The sequence below is a fragment of the Amaranthus tricolor genome, chromosome 7 (genome assembly GCF_026212465.1).
Source record: "Amaranthus tricolor cultivar Red isolate AtriRed21 chromosome 7, ASM2621246v1, whole genome shotgun sequence".
Taxonomy (NCBI): Eukaryota; Viridiplantae; Streptophyta; class Magnoliopsida; order Caryophyllales; family Amaranthaceae; genus Amaranthus; species Amaranthus tricolor.
This window is the reverse complement of record NC_080053.1, coordinates 28,517,841-28,538,907: the sequence shown is the minus strand read 5'-3', so window position 1 is coordinate 28,538,907 and position 21,067 is coordinate 28,517,841. Positions and strand designations below refer to the sequence as shown.

General features: G+C 32.6%; 3 protein-coding genes across 3 annotated transcripts; all 3 read right to left on the bottom strand.

Annotated features, from left to right (window-relative positions):
- Positions 1-989: 989 nt before the first annotated feature.
- LOC130818224 (cytochrome P450 CYP72A219-like) lies at positions 990-5,913 on the bottom strand. The gene is made up of 5 exons (XM_057684315.1): positions 5,432-5,913; positions 4,222-4,439; positions 2,915-3,159; positions 1,965-2,346; positions 990-1,548 (listed from the first exon to the last, which is right to left on the bottom strand). The coding sequence occupies exons 1-5, from the start codon at positions 5,712-5,714 to the stop codon at positions 1,120-1,122; spliced, it is 1,557 nt and encodes a 518-aa protein (XP_057540298.1). The 5' UTR covers positions 5,715-5,913; the 3' UTR covers positions 990-1,119.
- A 1,790-nt stretch (positions 5,914-7,703) lies between these two features.
- LOC130818227 (60S ribosomal protein L18a-like protein) lies at positions 7,704-13,690 on the bottom strand. The gene is made up of 4 exons (XM_057684317.1): positions 13,259-13,690; positions 11,351-11,426; positions 10,338-10,455; positions 7,704-8,039 (listed from the first exon to the last, which is right to left on the bottom strand). Exons 1-4 carry the CDS (start codon positions 13,470-13,472, stop codon positions 7,986-7,988), a joined length of 462 nt encoding a protein of 153 aa, XP_057540300.1. The 5' UTR covers positions 13,473-13,690; the 3' UTR covers positions 7,704-7,985.
- A 365-nt stretch (positions 13,691-14,055) lies between these two features.
- On the bottom strand, positions 14,056-20,749 carry LOC130818225 (persulfide dioxygenase ETHE1 homolog, mitochondrial). Its single transcript, XM_057684316.1, has 9 exons — positions 20,262-20,749; positions 18,338-18,466; positions 17,548-17,655; positions 16,102-16,236; positions 15,927-15,968; positions 15,778-15,837; positions 15,620-15,673; positions 14,590-14,614; positions 14,056-14,509 (listed from the first exon to the last, which is right to left on the bottom strand). Exons 1-9 carry the CDS (start codon positions 20,478-20,480, stop codon positions 14,418-14,420), a joined length of 864 nt encoding a protein of 287 aa, XP_057540299.1. The 5' UTR covers positions 20,481-20,749; the 3' UTR covers positions 14,056-14,417.
- Between the last annotated feature and the right edge of the window lie 318 nt (positions 20,750-21,067).

Sequence of the window (21,067 nt, the reverse complement as noted above, 5' to 3'; positions counted from 1 at the left end):
ATAAAATTTTGCAAAGAATATTGCAAGAAAAAAAAAACTCTTTTATTTAAGAATAGTAATTAAAAGTATGTAAATACTATATTTTTAATAAAATAATTACTTTAGATGACAATATAATTTACTAAAATATTTAATCTAATTTAGCTCTTAAATTTTACAAAGAGATATTTCTTATGGTCTTCTAAAATTCAATTAAATAAAATAAACTAATTATTTATGAATGAATTGAGTTTACTTTGAGTCGATTCAAACTAATTTATTTGTTTTAATTTTAACCTAATGCAAACAACATTTAATAATTTAAATAAAAATATTTTTTAAAAATAATATATTATTTACATGTAAAAAGTTTTTTTTTGAAATAATTAATTTCTTAAAGATTTATATATTAGTATAAAAAATTAATGTAATGAAATCTTTTAAATACTTATCTTACTTAATTTAAAATTCTTTTAGGAAAATAAATTTCCACGCAATTAATAATGGCCTTACAAAATAAATACATTTGGCAAGACTCTAAGAAGTTGTCAATTGCTATTTCCATCTCTTTTTATTAATATTCGTGATTATGATGATAATTTAAATCAATACATTTTTCAAAAATAATTTCTTACTTATGTATAAAATATTTTTTTCGAAATAATTAATCTCTTTAAGATTCTTATTTAGATATAAAGAATTAATGTAAAAATATGTATTTTAAATACTTAACTTAACTTTAAATTCATTTAGGAAAATAAATTATTGTTATACACACAATCAATTATAGTCATGTTAAATTAATACTGTTACATTTGGCAAAACTCCAAAAAAAAATCACGTGCGTGGTATTTTTCAATTTTTTTTATTAGTATTTATGATTATGATTATGTTGTCATGTTATCACGATTTTATATAAATCATAGTAATTTTTACTCTTATTTTTTTGGTAATATACATATCCTCAAATTTTTAATTCGTACAAGATAATCCATTAACGAGTCAGAAAATGAAAAACTCCAAATTTATTTCAAATAACTATTAAAAATTTCAATAAAAAACAAAACATATCAATATCATCACTATTGTTTAAATATAGACATACGTATTACAAACACAAAACAAACTAGAGTGATAGAATTATGGTCGACGACGAAATATAATATGTGCACCAAATTGAGGTCTAAGAGTTCCAACATTTAAAGGGGCATGACGATAAGATGGTGAAAGCTCAAATACAAATCTTTGTAGAATGAAGACTAATGTTAATTTGGCTTCAATCATAGCAAAATTCGATCCAAGACATATTCTAGGTCCCCAACCAAATGCAAAGAATGACATATTTCCCTTACTAGCCTTTGATATTCCTTCACTAAATCTTTCGGGATTGAATTCTTTCGCATCTTTACCCCATATTGTTTCATCTTGTTGCAAAAGTAGAATTGGTATATTTAGTAACACTCCTGCTGGTAGTATTACATCTCCTATTTTTATGTCTCGAGTAACTTCACGATTTAATTCTAATATTGGTGGATATAATCTTAGAACCTCTTGTAGTATCATGTTTACCTGCAAATAAAACGTAAAACAATTACTTAAACAAAGCAAACATTAACTTCAGGTTTATCGAAAGTTGATTACTAAATGCCGTAAAACCAACTCAACCACAAGAATAAGCTGGTGGTTAAAACCCCACAACAAGTTATATGGTCTAACATGTCCCTTCACATGAAAGTCGCCCTTTGAGCAGGATGTGTCAACGCAACAAAATTCCTCCTCATACCTTGCGCAAAATACTCCGATCCACTTGAAATTGAGTGGTAATTGAGATTCAAACTCGTGACAATTTTGACACGTTAGCTTTTAATACCATATTAAAAAATTAACCAATTCAACTAAAAACTTAAGTTAATGATTAAGGCTCTAGCACTGAGAAAGCCAAAAAATAAAAATAAAGGGATTTGGAATAGAATATTGACACTTACTATTTTAAGATGATTCAATTCATGAAATTGAGGTTTGGCATCCCCAAATGCATTGATGATCTCTTCTCTTGCTCTTTGTTGCCATATTTGGTCCTTTCCCAACATAATTAGTGTCCATAACAATAAGGAAGAAGTTGTATCTTGTCCGGCTAAGTACATTAACTTACATTCATTTACAACTTCTTCAATATTTAACTTTTTAATCTCTTGCTTTCTATTTGCATGTCCAAACTTGTCTTGAATTAATGTACTAAGCAAGTCATCCTTTGCCCTCATTTCTCTTTTTATTATGTTCTTTCTTTTGTTGATTATTCCTTTTAATCGTATCCTAATTTCTCTATCAATCTCTGATATTCTTCGATTTGTTTTGGTTGGTAAAAACCTATGACGCAAAATCGATAAATTGTAAATATTGGCACACAAGTTTTAGAAAAGAAACGGATGAGAAAAAAGGAACAAAAAAATTAACGGACTCAAAACAAATAAGAATACGAGTGTTTAATGGCGTCTTAAGCCCACTCTCCAAATCAAAAGTTTGTATTTTTTTGATAATAATTCAACAATTGCATTAAGAATCTATTAGTGATCTCAAATACACCTTTATACTTTTGGTTGAGACCCTACGATATATGGTGTATACTCTATTACGCCCTCACGTAATACAAGTGTCATTTGAGATAAACTTGTATATTTAACACATACTCTTCTTATACCTAGCGCTAAATATTTCATTTGAAATGAGAGAAATTCAAAGTCGTGATCCTTTTGGCACGTTGACTTCTAATACTATATCAAGAAATCAATACAACCTAAAAAACTGATGGTTGAAACTCCGAAATATGCTATATCCCCTATAAATAATATTGATCAAATTCTTAAGAACTGAGGAAGTATTTATCGTTATCCTAAACAAATACTTCATTAATTAAGATTTAGTCGAGAAGAATTACCTCCAACCAGGGATATAAACAGAATTAAAAACAGGAACCACAATCTTAATTTGTTGAGTTATAAGATCAAAAATTGTCTTCCCTTCTTCATAACTGCTTCCAAAAGCAGATCTAGAAATCATATCCGCAGATAATTTTTGTAAAGATGACCAAACTTCAATTTCACATGAACCTGTTTTTGATGCCAATTCTTCCCACTCTTTGATCATCTCTTTTGAACTTTCCCATATTGCTGGAACCATAAACTGCCAATAATAATGACAAATCATTGAAGTTACCAATATTTATTTATATTCATTTTTTAGATCATATTAATCAATTAGTTTAGAGAAAATGAGAGTTAGCGTGAATTGATTTCTTAATATGATATCAGAGTTAGCGTGATAAAAGGTCACGAGTTCGAATCTCAACCACCCCTAAAATTCAAGTGGAATATTTCACATTAGGTATGAAAAGGCTTGTATTGCATCCACTATTCTAACCCAAAGAGTTCTCGTGTGATGGGGCGTGTTAGGATATATAACATATCATGGGGACTCAATAATCAATTTAAACTTTTAATTGAATTGATTCTTTCACAAGGTGAGACTCAAACTTGTGATTTTTTCCTTAGAAAATAACACTTACTCTCTAACCGGACAACATTTGATTTACACCATTTTCTTTAGCTTAATAATGTTAGTTATATATTAAATCTAACCTAAATGTCTCTGGATAAGCTGATTTAATTTGAGAAATTGATGTTAATGTATCGTAAAATCAGGTCGTTTCAAACATAAACTCGAGTATTTAGGCCACATTCAATATTATGCAACAAAATTAAAATACTATAGTTAAATTTTAGCTTATTTTAACACAAATAAAAAATTGACTGTTCAAACCATTTAATTTTAGTGTTCGATATATTAATTGATTAAAACAACATATTATTATGATGAGTTGCATTGTTTTTGAACAAGTTGTTTCTAACAGCGAGTTTAAAATTAATAGTTTGTTCGAAAACAGTTTATCAAACAAGTTGATAAAATCGGGTACTCCAATGATTTAATAGGTCAAACAAGTCGACGACTTCAACTAACAGTCATTTGTAGAGGAGTTCAAAACAAACCCGATGACCTAATATTCACCCGATCTTGAAATCGAATCCGATTTGACCTGACTTAAAAATGGATTTACGAATATGTAAAAACCAATGTGGATATAAACTCGATTCTAAACTGATCCGAAATCAACCCGATAACTCAAATGAACACCTCTAGTGATCCGATGACAAACAAATCAAATTAGAAAATTAATTTATAAAATACATTGAGCTTATCGATGTGGAAAGCAGGAGTGAGGAGTTTCCTTCGTTGAGCCCATGCATGTCCCTCTAAGAAAAGCAAGCCAGGTGCAACCTTCTTTATGAGTGGGTTTGACTTTGCTTTTTCAAAATCATTTATCTTCATAAATATTTCTCTTATTAAATATGGTTCTACTAAGTTTACCAATGGAATAGGTCCATTCCATATAAAGCATCTTTTCCCTGCGTCACGTTAATAGAGATAATAAATTTTTAAATGAAATTGAAACAGAAGATTAATATAGAGAATAAATTTTTAGATGAGATTAAAAAAACAAAGTAACATAATTATCAAAAAAAATAAAAGGACGTAAAATAAGACAAACTAAAATAAAAAATAATTTAATTTCATAAGTACATAGAGTAACATAAGTGATCGAATCATTTGCACGCCACTATTATATGGAGTGAACCAAATAAAATACTATTTTCTGTCTTTTCTATTTTGCAACACTTGTTATTAATATAATTATTTTATTGAAATTTCAATATTTTCTTAAAATTAGTTTTTATTTTTCTTATAGAGTTTCTATTAGAAAAATATAATTCCGAATAAAATTTGGATTTTTTTCGTTATAATAAAGAATAAAAAAAAAGTAAAACTTGGGTGGAAGAGTATTTTTTTTCATTTCATTTGAATATTTTATTATAAAAGTAAAGGGAAACCATCTCTTCTCTAACCTTTTCGGTATATTACTATCATTTGATTCTCTGTTGCAAAAGAATTTTTTTTGGTAAACAATTTTTCAAAGATATGTTTTCAACAAAAAAATTTTCTATCATCCTCTCATTTAAATTGTTTTATCCCTCTTTAATACCACCCTCTTCTTTTTTTAGTCTCATATAAATTGTTACTATTTTTCTAATATTTTTCCAATTTGATTTGTGTTTTATAGGTTACTACTGATGTCTCTTTTTGTATAATTCTCTATATTTGGGGGTTTAAATTGATAGCGCGCTTTCCTTTGCTCTTTTCCTTAGGAGATTCAAATATAACATGCCCGATATCTCTCTCTCCATACCCTAACTCTATGTGGAATACTGAACTAATAATCATAATCAAGACCATACCCATATAATTAAATATAATCAATATTAAAAAATACGTATATTTATCGACCAGAAAATAATGTTACAAAGTCACAGTGATAGAAAAATATTAGTTGTATACGTACCATACTTAGTTATAATATGATGGAAAAATGCAAGAGAATGTGGAAGAAAATCATTGGATAGGTTAGGCATTGGCTTTAATCTAGATTCAATTGTCATCCAAGCTCTTTCACTGGTATCTCCATACAATAACCTGTAAGAATTTCCATTAAACCCTTGATTTCTAAGGCATTTTTCTAACCTTTTTGGCTTAAACCATACCCAATTTAGAATACCCCATGAGACACTTACTAATACTACACAAACCAAAGATATTCCAATTGATAATATGCTTGTCTCTTCCATCTATATATTTTGTTTCATTGAGCAATGGATTATTCCTTAATGTATATAGCTTTTGTTATAAATGAAGGGATAGGGATATACACTATGTGTGGAAGTGAATCAAAAGAAGGAAATGAGAGTATATATAGGCTAACTAAAAAAAGATTGAAGTGTATTAAAAAGAACAACTTATAGAATTTTATGAGAGAATTTGAGTCAAGAAAATGATGTTGATAATTGAAAAATATTATGTGGATGATAATATAGCTAGAATTTTTTTTTTACAATAAATAGGAGTATATTTTGGACCGATTTGATGTAAGTTAATTGTAAGTGTAATTATTAGCTGTTTAAATAGTTATTAATTTTGGGTAGTTATTGCTGTATAACTATAGCTTTTAGATTTTTAAATGTCTTTTTAGTTGTGTAAAATATTATTATTCGATAAAAGTGGCGCTTAAGGTAACTCTTACTTATTAGAATATTATTTATTGAGAAAAATACAAAGAAAATTCTTAAAATGTTATTTTTCATTTCAAAATGCTACAAGTTTTAACGTTTTAAAAACAACTACTTGCATCATTAAGTACTACTCAATATTTTAATTTATTGAATCATGGTGATTTTTATTTAGTTTAGCCTCATTAAATTACTAATTGTCCTTTGGTATTTAATATTAAATGATAGTAATGACAATAAAAATTTAGTGTAATTTTGGTGAAAAAAATCTCTTGACAAATTTAATGGGCATATTTGTTTTATTTTAATCGTTTAATTTTCTTTACAAAATTCATTTCAATGCATAACTATTTGAAAATGTGACATTAAATAGTTGATAGAATTTGTTTGTTAACCTTAGATTACAAATATACTTCCTCTGGTATTTATTAGTTGCTACAGATAGTGATATCTTGTGAGGAGAAATGTCACTATCTGTAGCAACTAATAAAAACCAGAAAAAGTATTACTCCAATCATTGAGTTAAATAAAAATAATACTCCCTATGTTTTCATATGTTCTTCTCATTTACTGTTTGCCTAGATCCCATGCAAACTTAAAAGTCAAACTTCAATTATAAGTTTTTTAAAATTTTAAAAAGTTGACATTTAGAAAATATATATTGAGACGGATCTATCAAGATCTCACAAGAAAATGTTTTATCATATAGATCGACGAGAAATTCTGAATAGGAAGGGAGTAGCATGTAGCTTAGGCCATGGTGATTAGTACGTGGAGATTAGTAATAAGTGGAGATAATTGGAAATAACGCCTTGGGTTGAAGACAAAAAATGATAAGAGACCCAAATTAAACGGACAGTGACCCTTAAATTGAAGGTACTTTCATGTCATCCCTTACGTCATCATATTCATGGGATGATCGCCTTCTTCCCAAGCAAACCTTTGGGCAAGTAACAAAGAGTAAGACAGATCTTACTATTCTATGTTCCGTATATAATTAGGATTCTACTCGTATAGATATACTAACTATATACTTCACTTCATAAGATAGTCTTAAAAGGTATTTACTCACAATAAACTCAATTATTAATTTTAGCTTTTGGTTGAGATAGTTAAGTGACATCTACTTTACATTTTTAGCGGTTCTAAATTAGGGACGGAGCTACATATCTGCCCATAGAGTAATTTTTCGGATACCTTATAGTCTGTAGGCAAATAGAAATTTCAATTTTTCTGAAAAAATACAATTTTTAACCCAAATTTAAATTTCTTAGTCGACAATAACTATTATATGACATTTCTAAGCTTATATAGTCACCTTATTTATTTATGGCAATTAGACATAAATTGACAAGATAAATGATGTAGCTGCAAAAATTTTCGATTATTAACTTTAACTCTAACTTTCAAACTCACTTTATATAAATTCTAAATCTGTCGTACTCAAATAGACCTATCCGCTTGCGGTAAATTATGCAACTTATATAGCTAACTTGATGGGACTTTTGAGTACTAACTACTACTAAGTTTGTTGGAACAAGCCAAATGAAATGATGTAAATGAACCATTCTCATGCATAGCTTCAAAAGTTAATACAAATAATTTAGTAATACAAATCACAAACAAATGTTAAATGCTAAAAGGATGGTGATACAAATAGAACAAATTATATATACAATCACACCAACGAAATTTAAATGTCAAGTCTACTAAGGTGAAGGTGGTATTACTATTAGTATTACACCAAATTGCTTCTTTTAGGAACACCAAATACTGCAATACAAGCTATAAACATGGTTTCTTTTCATGATATTGGAATGCTCCATGATATGCTCAATCATTAAGTTTTGATACACCAAATATGGTGGCTATAATTGCCAACACCGCCTGCAATATCACCACAATGTTCGGTCAAAATGAATCAAGGGACCATATGGTGCCTTTAGTTTTGGTCTCATGTGTGGGAATATGGCGTGCAAGGGGTATAAGTATCATATTGTTTGGGAAGCAATAAGGTGTCATTGGAGAAGAAAGAGAAAATGTTGAGCTTTAATCACGTAATATAAAGATGCATCGGTTTTACCTTCAATATTGACCAAAGTCGAGTCGGCTTTGGAAGGTGTTTCAGCATTTGGAAACAGAAACAAAAGTCAAGTCGGATTTACTACCTGATCATCAACAGAAAGCCAACTCGGTTTTCCTTGTCTGAACTACATTTGTTCCTTGTTCTATCTTTGGTTCTTTTCTCATATAAGTATTAAAGTATTAGTGGGAATATATTATAAATACCCCTAATGCACTAGATTAGGGTGGTGAACTCCTAATTATTATCTCTCTGAAGATGTATTTCTCTCTAATTCCCTTTCTTTCTCTTCTCCAACTCTCTTCGACTTTCCATTGTAGTTCTTCATTGAAGCTTCAAGGAAGCTTATTCTTGACATCAATGAAGCACCTAGGCTAGGGAGGATGTAACCCATATTGGCAAACCTCGTTAAACGTTTGTTTTGATTAATTGTTGTTTAATTCTTGCAAATTGTGCATTTCATAAATTAGGGTTTCTTGTTCTTGTATTTCTCCAAACCAATTGGAAATCTAATCATTAACCCCAAAGACACTACTATGTGTTCTAATTAACTTAGGACATCTAGAAATAGCACCAGATTTTGGCCATTATAATTGAAAGCAACATATTTCTATTTGTCACTAATGACTCTTCCAACTACCCTAACTTTCAGCTAATTTTGCATTGCCGACGATCATGTAACACTAATATGGTACTTAGTATAAGAATTAAAAAGCATGGAACTTTTAAAAGGTTGCGTCAAAAGAAAAGAGAAAGCATCAGATCTTGTCTCAGTTAGAGCAAATATTGTCTTTTTCGAGCAAGGTTTTGGGATCAAATCTCACGTAATCCTCCTTTCCCCAGCCTACCCTATAATCCCGTCAAAAAAAGATAAGAGAGATCTTCCTAAGGGACAATGAAAAAGATTTCCAGGTCAGGATGTACATCAGAAAAGACAGCCAAGTTAGCAAAAGGCACTAAGATGTTTCACCAGGAATGAAGTAAGTACAAATTGGAATTAACTAGAGACATTAGACAATACTAAGGTAATGGTTCACAACAGGATATGATATTTGTGGTCTTAACTTGGTGAAACAAAACAGTCTAGATAAGAAGGAAGCATCACACAAGGGACAAAAATACACTATAGATACTGGTTTGATTGCACCATCTATAGCAATGATCCTTACATGACAAAGAGTGGACAACCAACTATAGTAAAAAGTTTTCTTACCACATAACTCTTTCATGATCAAAGCCCATGTAAGGCTTACTAAAATCCTATATTTTTTTTTTCCTTTTTTTCACAATTTGACATAAAAACACACATTATAGGGGTGTGTTCGTATATACATATATATATGCGTATCAGTGTACGTGTTAGTGTGTGCAGGCGCGCACACGTGCACATGCGTGCACAAGGGGCACATAGTAGTAAATGCAAATACAAGGTACAACTAGAGGTGTTCTAAACAAACCTGACGACCGATACTTAGCTGAACTTGTAGTTGTAACCGAACCCAACTTGACACGACTTCAAAGTGAATTTAATATTATATAAAAACCAATGTGGACATAAAACCCAATTTTGAATGAACCAAAAACAACTAACTCGAAATTAACCCAATAACCAAAATGAACACACTAGGTACAGCTAGTGCAAGAGAGGAAACCAGCTTTTACTTCTCTCTTAGATGAAAAGGCCTCCAAAAAATGAAGTTCTGTTTCCTCGTTCAAATAATCACATTTACATGAAAAATTAGAATCAACTCTAATTTTCAAATTTACAAGAGACAATAATCAATTGTCTGGTCTTATAGCCTACTAAGAAACATAGCATCTATGTTAGCAAGGCCAAAGTATAAAGAAAAGGTGATTTTTAATCTATGATCCGGTCAAGGGGAAAAGAAAGTTAAATTCTTATCTCATCAGCATTCAGCAAAAAAATTAACACACAACAAAAAAAATCTTTGCTGCGTAACTGATGAAGTATGTTCCTTACGTTCTTCATAGCACATAACTAAACATTATCACCTTTTCTGTATGTTGTAAATTAAGGAGAGTAAAAGTGTGATGAAAAGATGAAAAGGAGTGAGAGGGAGGGGAGGAATGAAAATGCTTACAGCAATAGTGCAGGCAACATATCCTGGCTTTTCTCTTGGCTCCACATTCCTGCAACAAATCAATAAAATTGCGGCAAAATACCAAGGGATTCCAGCCAGGAAGAATCCAATTATGAACCTTCAAAAACAACACAATCCAATCAATGTCTAGGGTTTACACAGTGGTCTTCAAATTAGAATAACTAAATACAACAACTATGCCAAAGATCTATACTTTGTTTGGATAACAATCTAGGAGGGAAGAAAGAAAGGGAAGGGGAAGGGGAAGGGGAAGGGAGGGAAGGGAATAATAGGGAAAGTTTCCCTTGTTTGTTTACGAGGGAAAGGAAGAGATATTGCATTTTCCTTCCAAATCTTTCGACGTTTGGAGAGATTTGGTTGTTTTTGAAATTAAGGGACTTAAATTACTTAAAACGCTTCCTTCCAAATTACTTCCCTTCCTTTCCTTCCGATTCCCTCAAATCAAACAAAGTGTTAACGAAAAAACAACAGTTAATAAATAATATAGGAAACTTGTGCTTTATAAATAAGGGATGCATGGTTGTATAGATTGCTGATTGACTCAGTCTAGGAGTGTTTAATATTCCAGAAATTCCTAATCAATCACCGTGATTTATAGAGCACTACAAAAAAACAAAAAAAAATTAATAGTAAAATCACAAAACTCTCATCCTATCAAATCCTACCACATAAACATGATTTGTTAACTTCACAAATCACCGTTATTTACTAAAATCTCCTCAATATATTCATCCAAGTAAATGTCCAATCAATTTTTTAGGCACTTTTACTAAAAACTATAAACTGACCAATATTAAGAATTTTAGAGACTTTTGTCAAATCGTACGGAAGATAATATTTTGAGGTACTGCTCATCCACAACCACTTTCTAAACCTACCATGAGATTCTCTTTTAAGGATTTTTAAAATGTACAAGTAAATCTCTCTAACTAACCCAACACAAATTACAAAATAAAGTGAGACATTAGAGAGGGAAGGAAGAGAGACATTACAAGAACCAACCACAACCAATACCGCAGCAAGGAAGACGATGCTCTCCCATTGGCATTCCTTCAACAACCGCATAACCTTGTCGCAGTCAAAAGCGAAATCCAATCAGCATATACAGTGCACAAATCAATTCTTATTGAGCAAGCATGTATCTTATATACTTATTTGCTTAAAGATGTTCAAACCAGCTTATGATCAAACAAATCGGGTACCCTAATAACACTGGAAAAAGAAAATAGCTCATGAATGAATACGTAGAGCATCACCACAAAAATCCGTATATAGTCTGATATGAACATTGATAGAAAACCAAGGTTAACTAGAAAACACAATATACATGTTGTGGAGACATGATCAACTCAGTTCAAAGCGGACTAAATCATTAAAAAAATTAAGTCTGCGATTCAAAGGCATGTATTCTCAGTTATCACATGTATACACTAAACCAATTAATATACTCAAATAGTATTGAAGTATAACACATAGGTCTAGACCCAACCCATACCCTAAAATGCCCATCCCTAATCAAAATCCTAACAATATTACCATTTACCAAGACAAACAACACAAAATAGAACAATGACATGTTCCACTGGTGAGATATAATTGATCAATAAGCAATCAACAATTAAGTCTGCAATTCAACCTCCAGTTCAATGCGACCTAGCTGCCAACGCCATCCATTCCATTACCCCAAAGCCATTATGTGCCTCCTTCCTAGACGGGGATTGGGGGTGGATGTATGTGTAACATGCACAGTTCCTAGGGTCCTTAAGACCTACCAAAGGAGGAGGAAAAGGGAGGGGTTGGCGGTTTAGTTTGGAGTTTAAATGAATATTTGTAATAATGTTTCTGTTTTGAGTTTATTTTTGTATGCTTAGGTGTCATTTTATTTTAGTTGTTTGGCTTAGGTGGCATTAGTGAATATCTATATAAGGCCACCTTGTAATTGACTTGATTTTATCCAACTATTGAATAAGAATTGATTGGGAAGGAGTTTTCACAGCACTCGAAGCTGTGAGGGAGTTTGCGCAGCACTCGAAGCTGTGCCTTCAATTCTTGTGTTCTTTGTTAGTTCTTTGTGTATTCGGATCTAAGAGGCAGAAGGTGTCTCAGTATGCAACCTTAACCTTTGTAGCCAACGCCATCTTATATCCAATGCTCACCAACCTTAGAGCTCCATAGCCATGGCCATCACAAATATTTCAGATTAAACTATAGTACTTGGTAATGTGCTTTGCTGACAGCTCAAATTACAACAAGAAAATGTATCATATAGCTCTCAAGCGAAACTCATCTTCACATGGTCTCATCACACTCAGTTGACCAAGAAAATTGCGAGACCTTGATCGTAAAAGTAAACAAACATCTAAAATTCACTTTTGGTTTATACACAATTCCATTACCCAATTGTCATGGCTCCCATCTAAGCAATGTTTTGCGATCGGACATCACCCTTGCTAGCGATAACGAAAAGATTAATTTTGATTGAACTTTGGCAGCAAAGATGATCTACAACCTCACATAAATTTTTAGTCCATTTTAATTTAGTCCGCATAAAGACCCTAAATTGTAGTAAGTTCGTCAGATTATGAATCTCAACAAGTGAAAAATCCTTCGATTCCCTAAAATGTCGCTTCAGAAGAAAATTACCAACGTTGACATAAACCAAATAAATCAGTCAAACCAACAAATCATCAGTGTTAAGAAAACAAAATGAGTCAAAAGTGATCAATTCGAAACCCAGAATGCAGATGTATAACCCATTTAAACCATCAATTAAGAACTACCAACCAAACCCAGAAATAGAATTTCCATGATCATGATCACAAACAACAGAAACAAAAACAATCCACCCAAATTATGAAAGGGTAAGCTTGATTTGAAGTATAAAGAAGAAAAACAAACACCTGGAACGGCTTGATAACCGCGGGTATAGTAATCGGGTGGAAGATCCATAGCACCAGGAGGTGGAGCAGGTTGAGGAAAACCCATAGCAGGAGAAGAAGGAACTCCTTGAAAAGTACCATATTGAGGTACAACAGGTGGTGGAGGCGGAGGAGCTTGATCTGAATCTCCATGCCTTTCATGATGATGATAAACAATCTTCCCTTCTTCGCTCATTTTTCTTGGGTTTTTCAGTGTTCGTTAAACAAACTACAATCTGGTGAAATTATTGGATGAATTTGCAATGTTGTGTGCTGCTGAATCTGAATTTTGAATTGTGATTGAGTGATTGTTGTGAATTGTGACTGTGAAAGTATTTTTGTGGTATTGATCAAGAACAGATAAAAGAGGGAAACTGAGAAGAAAGTTCGATCATGTTGAAAAGGCCAATAATTAGAGTGGGACCGGGGCAATGTGTCGTAATTAATTATAAGGAGATTTCCACCCAGAGTTTTCCGATTAAAAGATTTAAAAAAATTCACGTAGTAACTCTGAAATTTATCATATTGTTTCATTGTGATTTTTTAGATTTCGATATATTTGACTTTTTTTTTAATTATATAGGAGGAAACATATTAATATTACATACGAGTAATATATATGACATTGAAAATAAAAAAATAAATAAAAATTCTTTAGTGTGTACACATTATGATTTATCATTAATTATTAGCATGATGAGTATAGCATAACTACCATAACATGTAATGTGTAGCCCAATATCTCCAAATTTAATCCAATACTATTAATAGCTTTCACCGATACGAAATTTAAGATCAAATATATACGTCACATTATTTTTTAATAACAAAGATTTTATTTTCAACTGACCCTGCAATATACAACACATTATTTGCAACTTCCCATCACGAAGAAGTTATACTCCCAATTTATTGATTATTAATAAACCATGTAATCCGAAAACCAAACTATAATCAATTCTTTTCTTTTAGGAAAAATAATCCAATTCTAATTAAATCTATACATGGATCCTCTTCTCCAAGTCACCAGAGTACAGCCTGCTATTTTAGTACAAACACAATACAATGAAGATTCTGCAGCGTCGACAGTTAACAGCAAACAACGAGAATACCGTAATTGTCGTTGATTTTTCCGGGAAAATCAAAGGGTAGTCGGAACTGGATTTTGCAAGCCACAGACCATGTTTGCAGGTACCGCTACATCAAGCATCTTCGGATATGCTAGGTTTAAGTCTGTTGTAAAAACTTATGATGATTAGTAATCCAACATTAAGATATAAATCATGTAATGATGGAATGATAACTCTACTTACTTTCCATTATGCCTTTGAATGTTTCCTGCAAAAATTCCCATAATCTAGTTAGTATTTATGACTTGTTCTTCAATATATCTATGTATGATCTAATAATTTTATTCCGTTTCAGTTTGGTTCTAATAAGTAAAGTTCGATTGGGTTCCAATATGTTTAGTTTAGAACAGAGTTTACAACGTCCGGTTAGTTTGTTTCAGACTTCAGTTCAGATCAGAACTAAGAACTAAGAAGTTCAGGTAAAAAGGTCCGTAGTGTGTATAGGTAACCTCGAGCAGTCCAGATGACTATATATATCACCTAGAAGGCCAAGGCGGAGTTTTTCGATCTATATAACAAGCAAGTCTGGATGGCGGGATATATAAATACTCGAGCACATCTTAGGCAGTTTCTTAGGGAATAAGTAACGTCCTTTCAACTTCCCATATTACATCAAACAGGAAGTAAGCAGGGCCAAGTCGACGTCATCATCATCGTACCCAGTGTATACCGCTCATAGGAACTATGACCAGGGTCTAGGGACGGAAGGAAGACGGCAACTCATACCCATAAAGGAGGATGCAGCCAAAGAGTCGCTCAGCTCGAGAACGGTCCTTAGAAAGAGAGATTCATGCAACGAAGCAGACTGAGTGATGATGAAACCACAAGCTTGCATCTTACAACACAAGCTTGACCCTTTAAGGAGGGCCAAGTACATATAACAATTTGTAGTTAATTCTTAGCAGCCTCTTATTATTCTGCAAGTCAGAAGTTCACAGGAAGAAATTACTAATATAGTGAAAACCAAATATAAAAGGGACCCAACTCCGGCCACGGATGTGCTAAGGTGTCAAATTATCGTAGATATAGTTCACCACAAACCCCGTTTTATATAGTCTTGGCGGGTGTTCATCGTGGGCTGTAGCTTGGTGTTCGATACCATTTATAGTGCATGAATTGTAGCATAAATGAGAGAATTTGTGTAATTATAAGACTTTCAGATGACAAGATAAAACTTCACTAAAACCGAAAGAAATAATTTTAGCGAGATTACCTCATCTTTTGTCAAGCGAGGATTGTATAGCTTCTCCTCTCTCACGGTACTAACCTGAACGTAAGATCAGATAAGTAGCTACGGTAGCACCAAAAAAAGTATAGAGTTTCAGAGGGATTTCATGAAAAGAAATACAAAAGCTCGTCAATGTATCTTACCATAAAACCCTTATAATCATGAGCAGGATAAACTAACGTCTCCTCGGGCAAGGTGAATATCTGCTCCGAAAAGAGATAAGGAATAAGTGCAATTATGGGCGTAAAATTCTCTGTTTTACTACAAATTGGATAGAGTATTAGGTTCTTACTTGTGAATGAACTGACTTGTAGAGCTCAGCAGAACTTCCACCCTGCAAAGTAGAGCAAGCTACTTAGTAAAGTTTGGCCATGAACCTGATTTACAATATAAGATAACATGAAAATCGTTCCAAATAAGCTAATTGACCATTCATTGCACAAAACTGCAACGCAAACACAGGGAACCTGGAAATCTGTTCGTCCGCATCCACGTATCAGCAGAGCGTCACCAGTGAAAGCCATCCTTGTCTGTGGTTGATCATGTCCATCTCCTGTAACATATGTCACACAGCCTACTGTATGACCAGGAGTGGGCCGAACCTGAAACGAATATATCACATTCACTAGCATGCATCAAAAAATTCAAGATATCCATAAACATGATCACATATATAAATATCAATCTGGACCTAACTGCCCAACCTGAAACTTTAACACCGTTCATGCACATGATGTTATGGTCCATTGCAACGTATGGACTTATCCCACATAGATTGTGTAAGCAATCGGTGTGGGATTTATAGCCAAATGGACTCTCTCACCCACCAAGCTAGTTTTTTGGGTGAGCTCTCTTGTTTGTCCGTATGAGAGTTGGACTTGAAGTGGGTAGCCAGGAAGAGCCAGCCGTGACCCAACGTAACGTTGAACCAATGCAGTTGTGACCCAACAAGGTCGTTGGCCATATGAGGGGTCAATTGTTAAGGTCCATTGCAAGGTATGGGATTTATCCCACATCGATTGTGTATGCAATTGGTGTGGGGGCTCTCTCACCCATAGGCTAGTCTTTTGGGTGAGCTCTCTTGTTTGTGTTAATAACACATAATATGAAAATGCCATCTCCAAACCATAACACTCCGCCAAAATTTTCAGTTTTGAGACCCAAGGAACGAGCCGTTGTTTGATATATAATTAAAAACACAAATATAATAAATTCAGGAAACTTAAGTACGTAAAGAAAATAGAGAATCAAAAGGACAACAGACATTCATCTTCAAATAGAGAATCGTGAATGTTGCCTCTGAGGACTCGTTTAGGAGAAAAATTCAATTACATTTGTGTTTAGAGATTCTTGTAAATACCAGACAGAATCTCAAAGATCTACTGGAGGTAACTTAAGGTTACAGGCTGAATAAATGCAAATATGCAATTAGCTTCACCTTTAGGCAAAAAGATACATCATAGACAAAGTACATAGTTTTTAAAAAACAATCCATTAAGAAATTTGGCATAAACAGCTTAAAACTGTCCTGACTCTTTCATTATGATTAAAAATTCCTTCTCTGTTCTTACTCTCTCTCTCATAGTTAAGACTATGCTTACAAGTATCCAAGATAGTTGCTCATATTTTGATGATATTTGTTATCAAGGGTCAATCTGAAACACCATTATGTTTTACAAGGATAAGGTGCATACATTCGACTTCCATACCTTGCCTAGGTGTAAGCTTAAGCGGGAGTCATTTAATGACATTGGGCCAATGAAATGTTTTTGTAGTCATTTATTCTTTGCATTCCTAGTGCAAACTGATAGTCATCAGAGCCACTACAGTGTCTTGATCCACGATAATAGAAGACCATCACACAAAGGCAAACATGCAAATGGGAATAAATTGGGAATGATACACGTGCATACCTCAAGAAAAAGGTCACCAACAAAGACTTTGTCACCAGGTTCCACCAGAAGATCAGCTTTAGCATTGCTTGCTTTGGAAATGACTGACTTAACACCGGGAGCCTTATTCTGCAAAGAAAACAAGTCTTATTAATAACTTTTCAAAGTACAACTTTAAACAGGAAGGACCTTATAAAACCCTCGAATTCCTCAAAGAAAAAACTTAAATAACTTAGGCTACATCATTGTAGCACCACATGTATAAAAAAGACGTAAACTAAGGTGATAGGGGTCCTAGAGTACAGACACAATGCGTGTGCATGAGGCTTAATTGGTATTTCTATGAGTAATGTGCCATTTTTTGCATCTCAGTGCTGTGATGTGTAAATTTGTACCTTGGAACACTTCAAAAGTCATAAATCTGATGCAAAAATTGGTTGCATCACTGCTATTATAAAGGTTTTTTAAGCTTCCCGTGACCACAATATAAGTCGCAACATCCACAAAGGTACTTCCACTGTGATCACGACTACATCTAACAATTTGGACTGTGTTCAAGAGCACAATTTTTTTACATGAGTTTAATTGCACATTTTATCCAATCTAAAGATTTATTGGCAATTTCTGCATCAGTTTGATGAGCATGGGAAGATAGTGCTTGTAAGAGAATAGATTTTAGGGTTACTCAGATTATTGTAATCAAAGGAATCCATTTGTAATCAAAGTCATTTTACAATTTGAACCAAGTCTCTGAATACAGCAATATTCTAAACATGTGGTTTTGGAAAGTAAAAGTATGAAGAGCAAGAACCTTAAGCATGCCAGTTCCAGTAATATGGTCAGCATGTACATGGGTGTTCATAGCATATATAAGCTTCAGTCCTAGTTGTTGAATCAGAGAAAGATCTCGGTCAACCATCTTGTCCACCGGATCAATTAACTGCATGGGGATAGCTTATGTTAGCAATAAATAAAACTCCATTACTGAACATTTTTACTATACATTAATCGGTCCTAACTCCTATCAAATACTAATCTACAAAAAAAAAAAAAAAAAAAAAAAAAAAAAAAAGAACTTATGCCAATAATGATCCTAATGTATTTTCCTCAATTTATTCATATCTATTGTTATATACTCCAACAAAATTGAATTCTTCACGTCATTCTTCACTCGTATTATCCCAGTCTTCTTCAATAGTTCAACCTACCTCTTCCTTTTCTATGATCTTAAAGTTCGAAACTTCTACTTTTGTAACTAGTGCATTTTTCGGTTTTTTTTTTTTACACATGATCAAACCAATATAAACAATTTTCTCTCATTTTGTCTTCAATATTTGCGACTTCAAGATTTATTTATGTATTCATTTAAAATTCTTTTTGTTGGGGTATTTCCACTCGTCCACTTTGACATACAAATCTATGCTATCCCATCTTTCAAGATTGATCTCCTAGCGTTTTATCTCACTTAGTAGAGTAGGGCAAAAGACACTCGGTGGAATTTACCTTTTAACCTCAGCGACACACTTCAGCCGCATAATATTTGGGTTGTTGAACTCTATTCAAGTCAAAAGTGAAAGTCAATATCTACATTCTTGTGAAAATTTGATCCTAAGATAGACGAAACAGTCACTTCAAAGTAGCTCATTCATTGAAAATTTTACAACTTTACTATGATCCTCCATTGTAACATAATTCGCCAGCTAATTTGCCTTTTGAATTCATAAGTCGCTCAAAATGTCTCAAAATTAGCCCAAAACGAACCATAACTCACTTTTTTCGATTTGTGATTTGCAGAGATTACCGAACCATGTGACTCTATGATCCTCCATGCCAAAATGACATTCTATATACTCAGTCGTATTCCGATTTTTGACTTAGTTTAAACCTTATTTATTTTAACATTTGTCGCCGAATCTCTAACTTATCATCACGAGTTTCCTCCACTGATACAATAAAAACATGCACCATAGAACTTCCTCCATAACATAGCAAACAAAAAAGATCAACATCCCTTACCATTTGGGGAGAATATAGGACATGGTAACAAAATCCAATCCAACAATCACTATCAATGTAAATCTCTCCCTTTGTAACAGAAAGTATCTCACCATAGCAATGCATATTTACGTGTACTCTTTAATTCACTTCAAGTATCACAACTCAGAAAATGCTTGGACACTTGACATCTCAGAACACTTATAAGTTTCCCATAAAACAACCCAAAAAAACAGTCTACCCTTTTCATTCTGGCCTTCTAAGATGAAATAGGCATTTCTCAAAAGCTCAACTATCCATAACACATCACAGCACCTCATTACAGATAATTCTCTATGCCACAACAACAACAACAACAACAACATCAAAGATTTAATCCCAAACGATTAAAGTCGGGTATATAAACCAACAAATCAATTCAATTGGTCGTCCATGTGCATTCTTCCACAATCCACCCTATTCATTTCGATTATATACCATCTTAAACGATGATGCTAAACTAAAATGAAAAATTAACACCCAATAATCCCGATTGAAGCAAATTCAAAATCCCAAATTTTACTCAAAACGTAAGCATTTTTTATCAATTACATAAAAATAGTTGCACCCATCCAAAACACAGAAAATCAAATCAAAATCAAACAATTATTCTCCTACTATCAAATAATTATATTATATTACAAAAAAATAAAAAAAGAGAAGTGGAAAGTAACAAAAAACGGATAAAGAAGAAACCCAACCAAAGCAGGCTTTTCAGGGTGAGAAACGTCGGCAAGAAGGTAAGTATAAGTAGAAGACTCTTTCTCGAATAGCTGCCGAAACAGGTACTTAGAAGCATAAGACGGTGTCGTATGAAAACTCATTTGGAATTTGGGTCTTGTGATGGATGTTTTGGTTATGGTGATCAAAGAAGACCAATTTTTTGAAGGGAAAATGCAAAGTTGTTGAAACTTGAGCATGATTAAGTTTGAATTGGATACCTTTTTATTGCTTCTGACTTCTTCAAATGATCAAAGTCAACTCAAAAGAATGTGTATTAATGGCTAGCTTAATGGGTTGTGATATGGTGGTTCAAATGGGTGTTGGTTTCATCAATCATCAATGGCATATGGAAACCTTTGTCGAGTCTTGAACCAATGGCAGTATGCAACAACATCTATCCCTTTTTTTCACCGGAAAGTATCTTTACAAATTAGGTGAGTTGTTCATTCGTGATAGCTAGGTTAATTTTGGTTTAGATGTTAGCTTGATCTAAATCGAAATTTGTATCTACGTTGGTTTTTCTGTAATTACAAATATATTTTGAAGTCGAGTGAAAGTCAAATTTAATCAAAAAGTAGAATGAATGTCTAATAGTTATATAATACTCTATTCCATTATGATTATAGCTATATTTTAGTCTCTTATGTTCGTTTTGCATCATTGTTATTTTTAAACGATAGCTTATCAATTTCTTTTACTTTAAATCTTAGATTTTAATTTTTTTTTATTTCACTCACGCAATTTATCGTCTTTCTATTTATTATCAAATATACATTTTAAATAA

Coding starts and splice junctions, on each gene's coding strand:
- LOC130818227 (XM_057684317.1), bottom strand. CDS start 13,472: ATGAGCGAAGAAGGGAAGATTGTTTATCATCATCATGAAAGGCATGGA. Junction 11,427..13,258: donor CGGTTATCAAGCCGTTCCAG/GTGTTTGTTTTT, acceptor GACTGCGACAAG/GTTATGCGGTTGTTGAAGGA. Junction 10,456..11,350: donor ATTGGTTGTGGTTGGTTCTT/GTAATGTCTCTC, acceptor TTGTTTTTGAAG/GTTCATAATTGGATTCTTCC.
- LOC130818225 (XM_057684316.1), bottom strand. CDS start 20,480: ATGCTCAAGTTTCAACAACTTTGCATTTTCCCTTCAAAAAATTGGTCT. Junction 17,656..18,337: donor CTGGAACTGGCATGCTTAAG/GTTCTTGCTCTT, acceptor TTTTCTTTGCAG/AATAAGGCTCCCGGTGTTAA. Junction 14,615..15,619: donor CTCGCTTGACAAAAGATGAG/GTAATCTCGCTA, acceptor GAATTTTTGCAG/GAAACATTCAAAGGCATAAT.
- LOC130818224 (XM_057684315.1), bottom strand. CDS start 5,714: ATGGAAGAGACAAGCATATTATCAATTGGAATATCTTTGGTTTGTGTA. Junction 4,440..5,431: donor TCATATTATAACTAAGTATG/GTACGTATACAA, acceptor AACGTGACGCAG/GGAAAAGATGCTTTATATGG. Junction 1,549..1,964: donor AATTGAATCATCTTAAAATA/GTAAGTGTCAAT, acceptor TTTTATTTGCAG/GTAAACATGATACTACAAGA.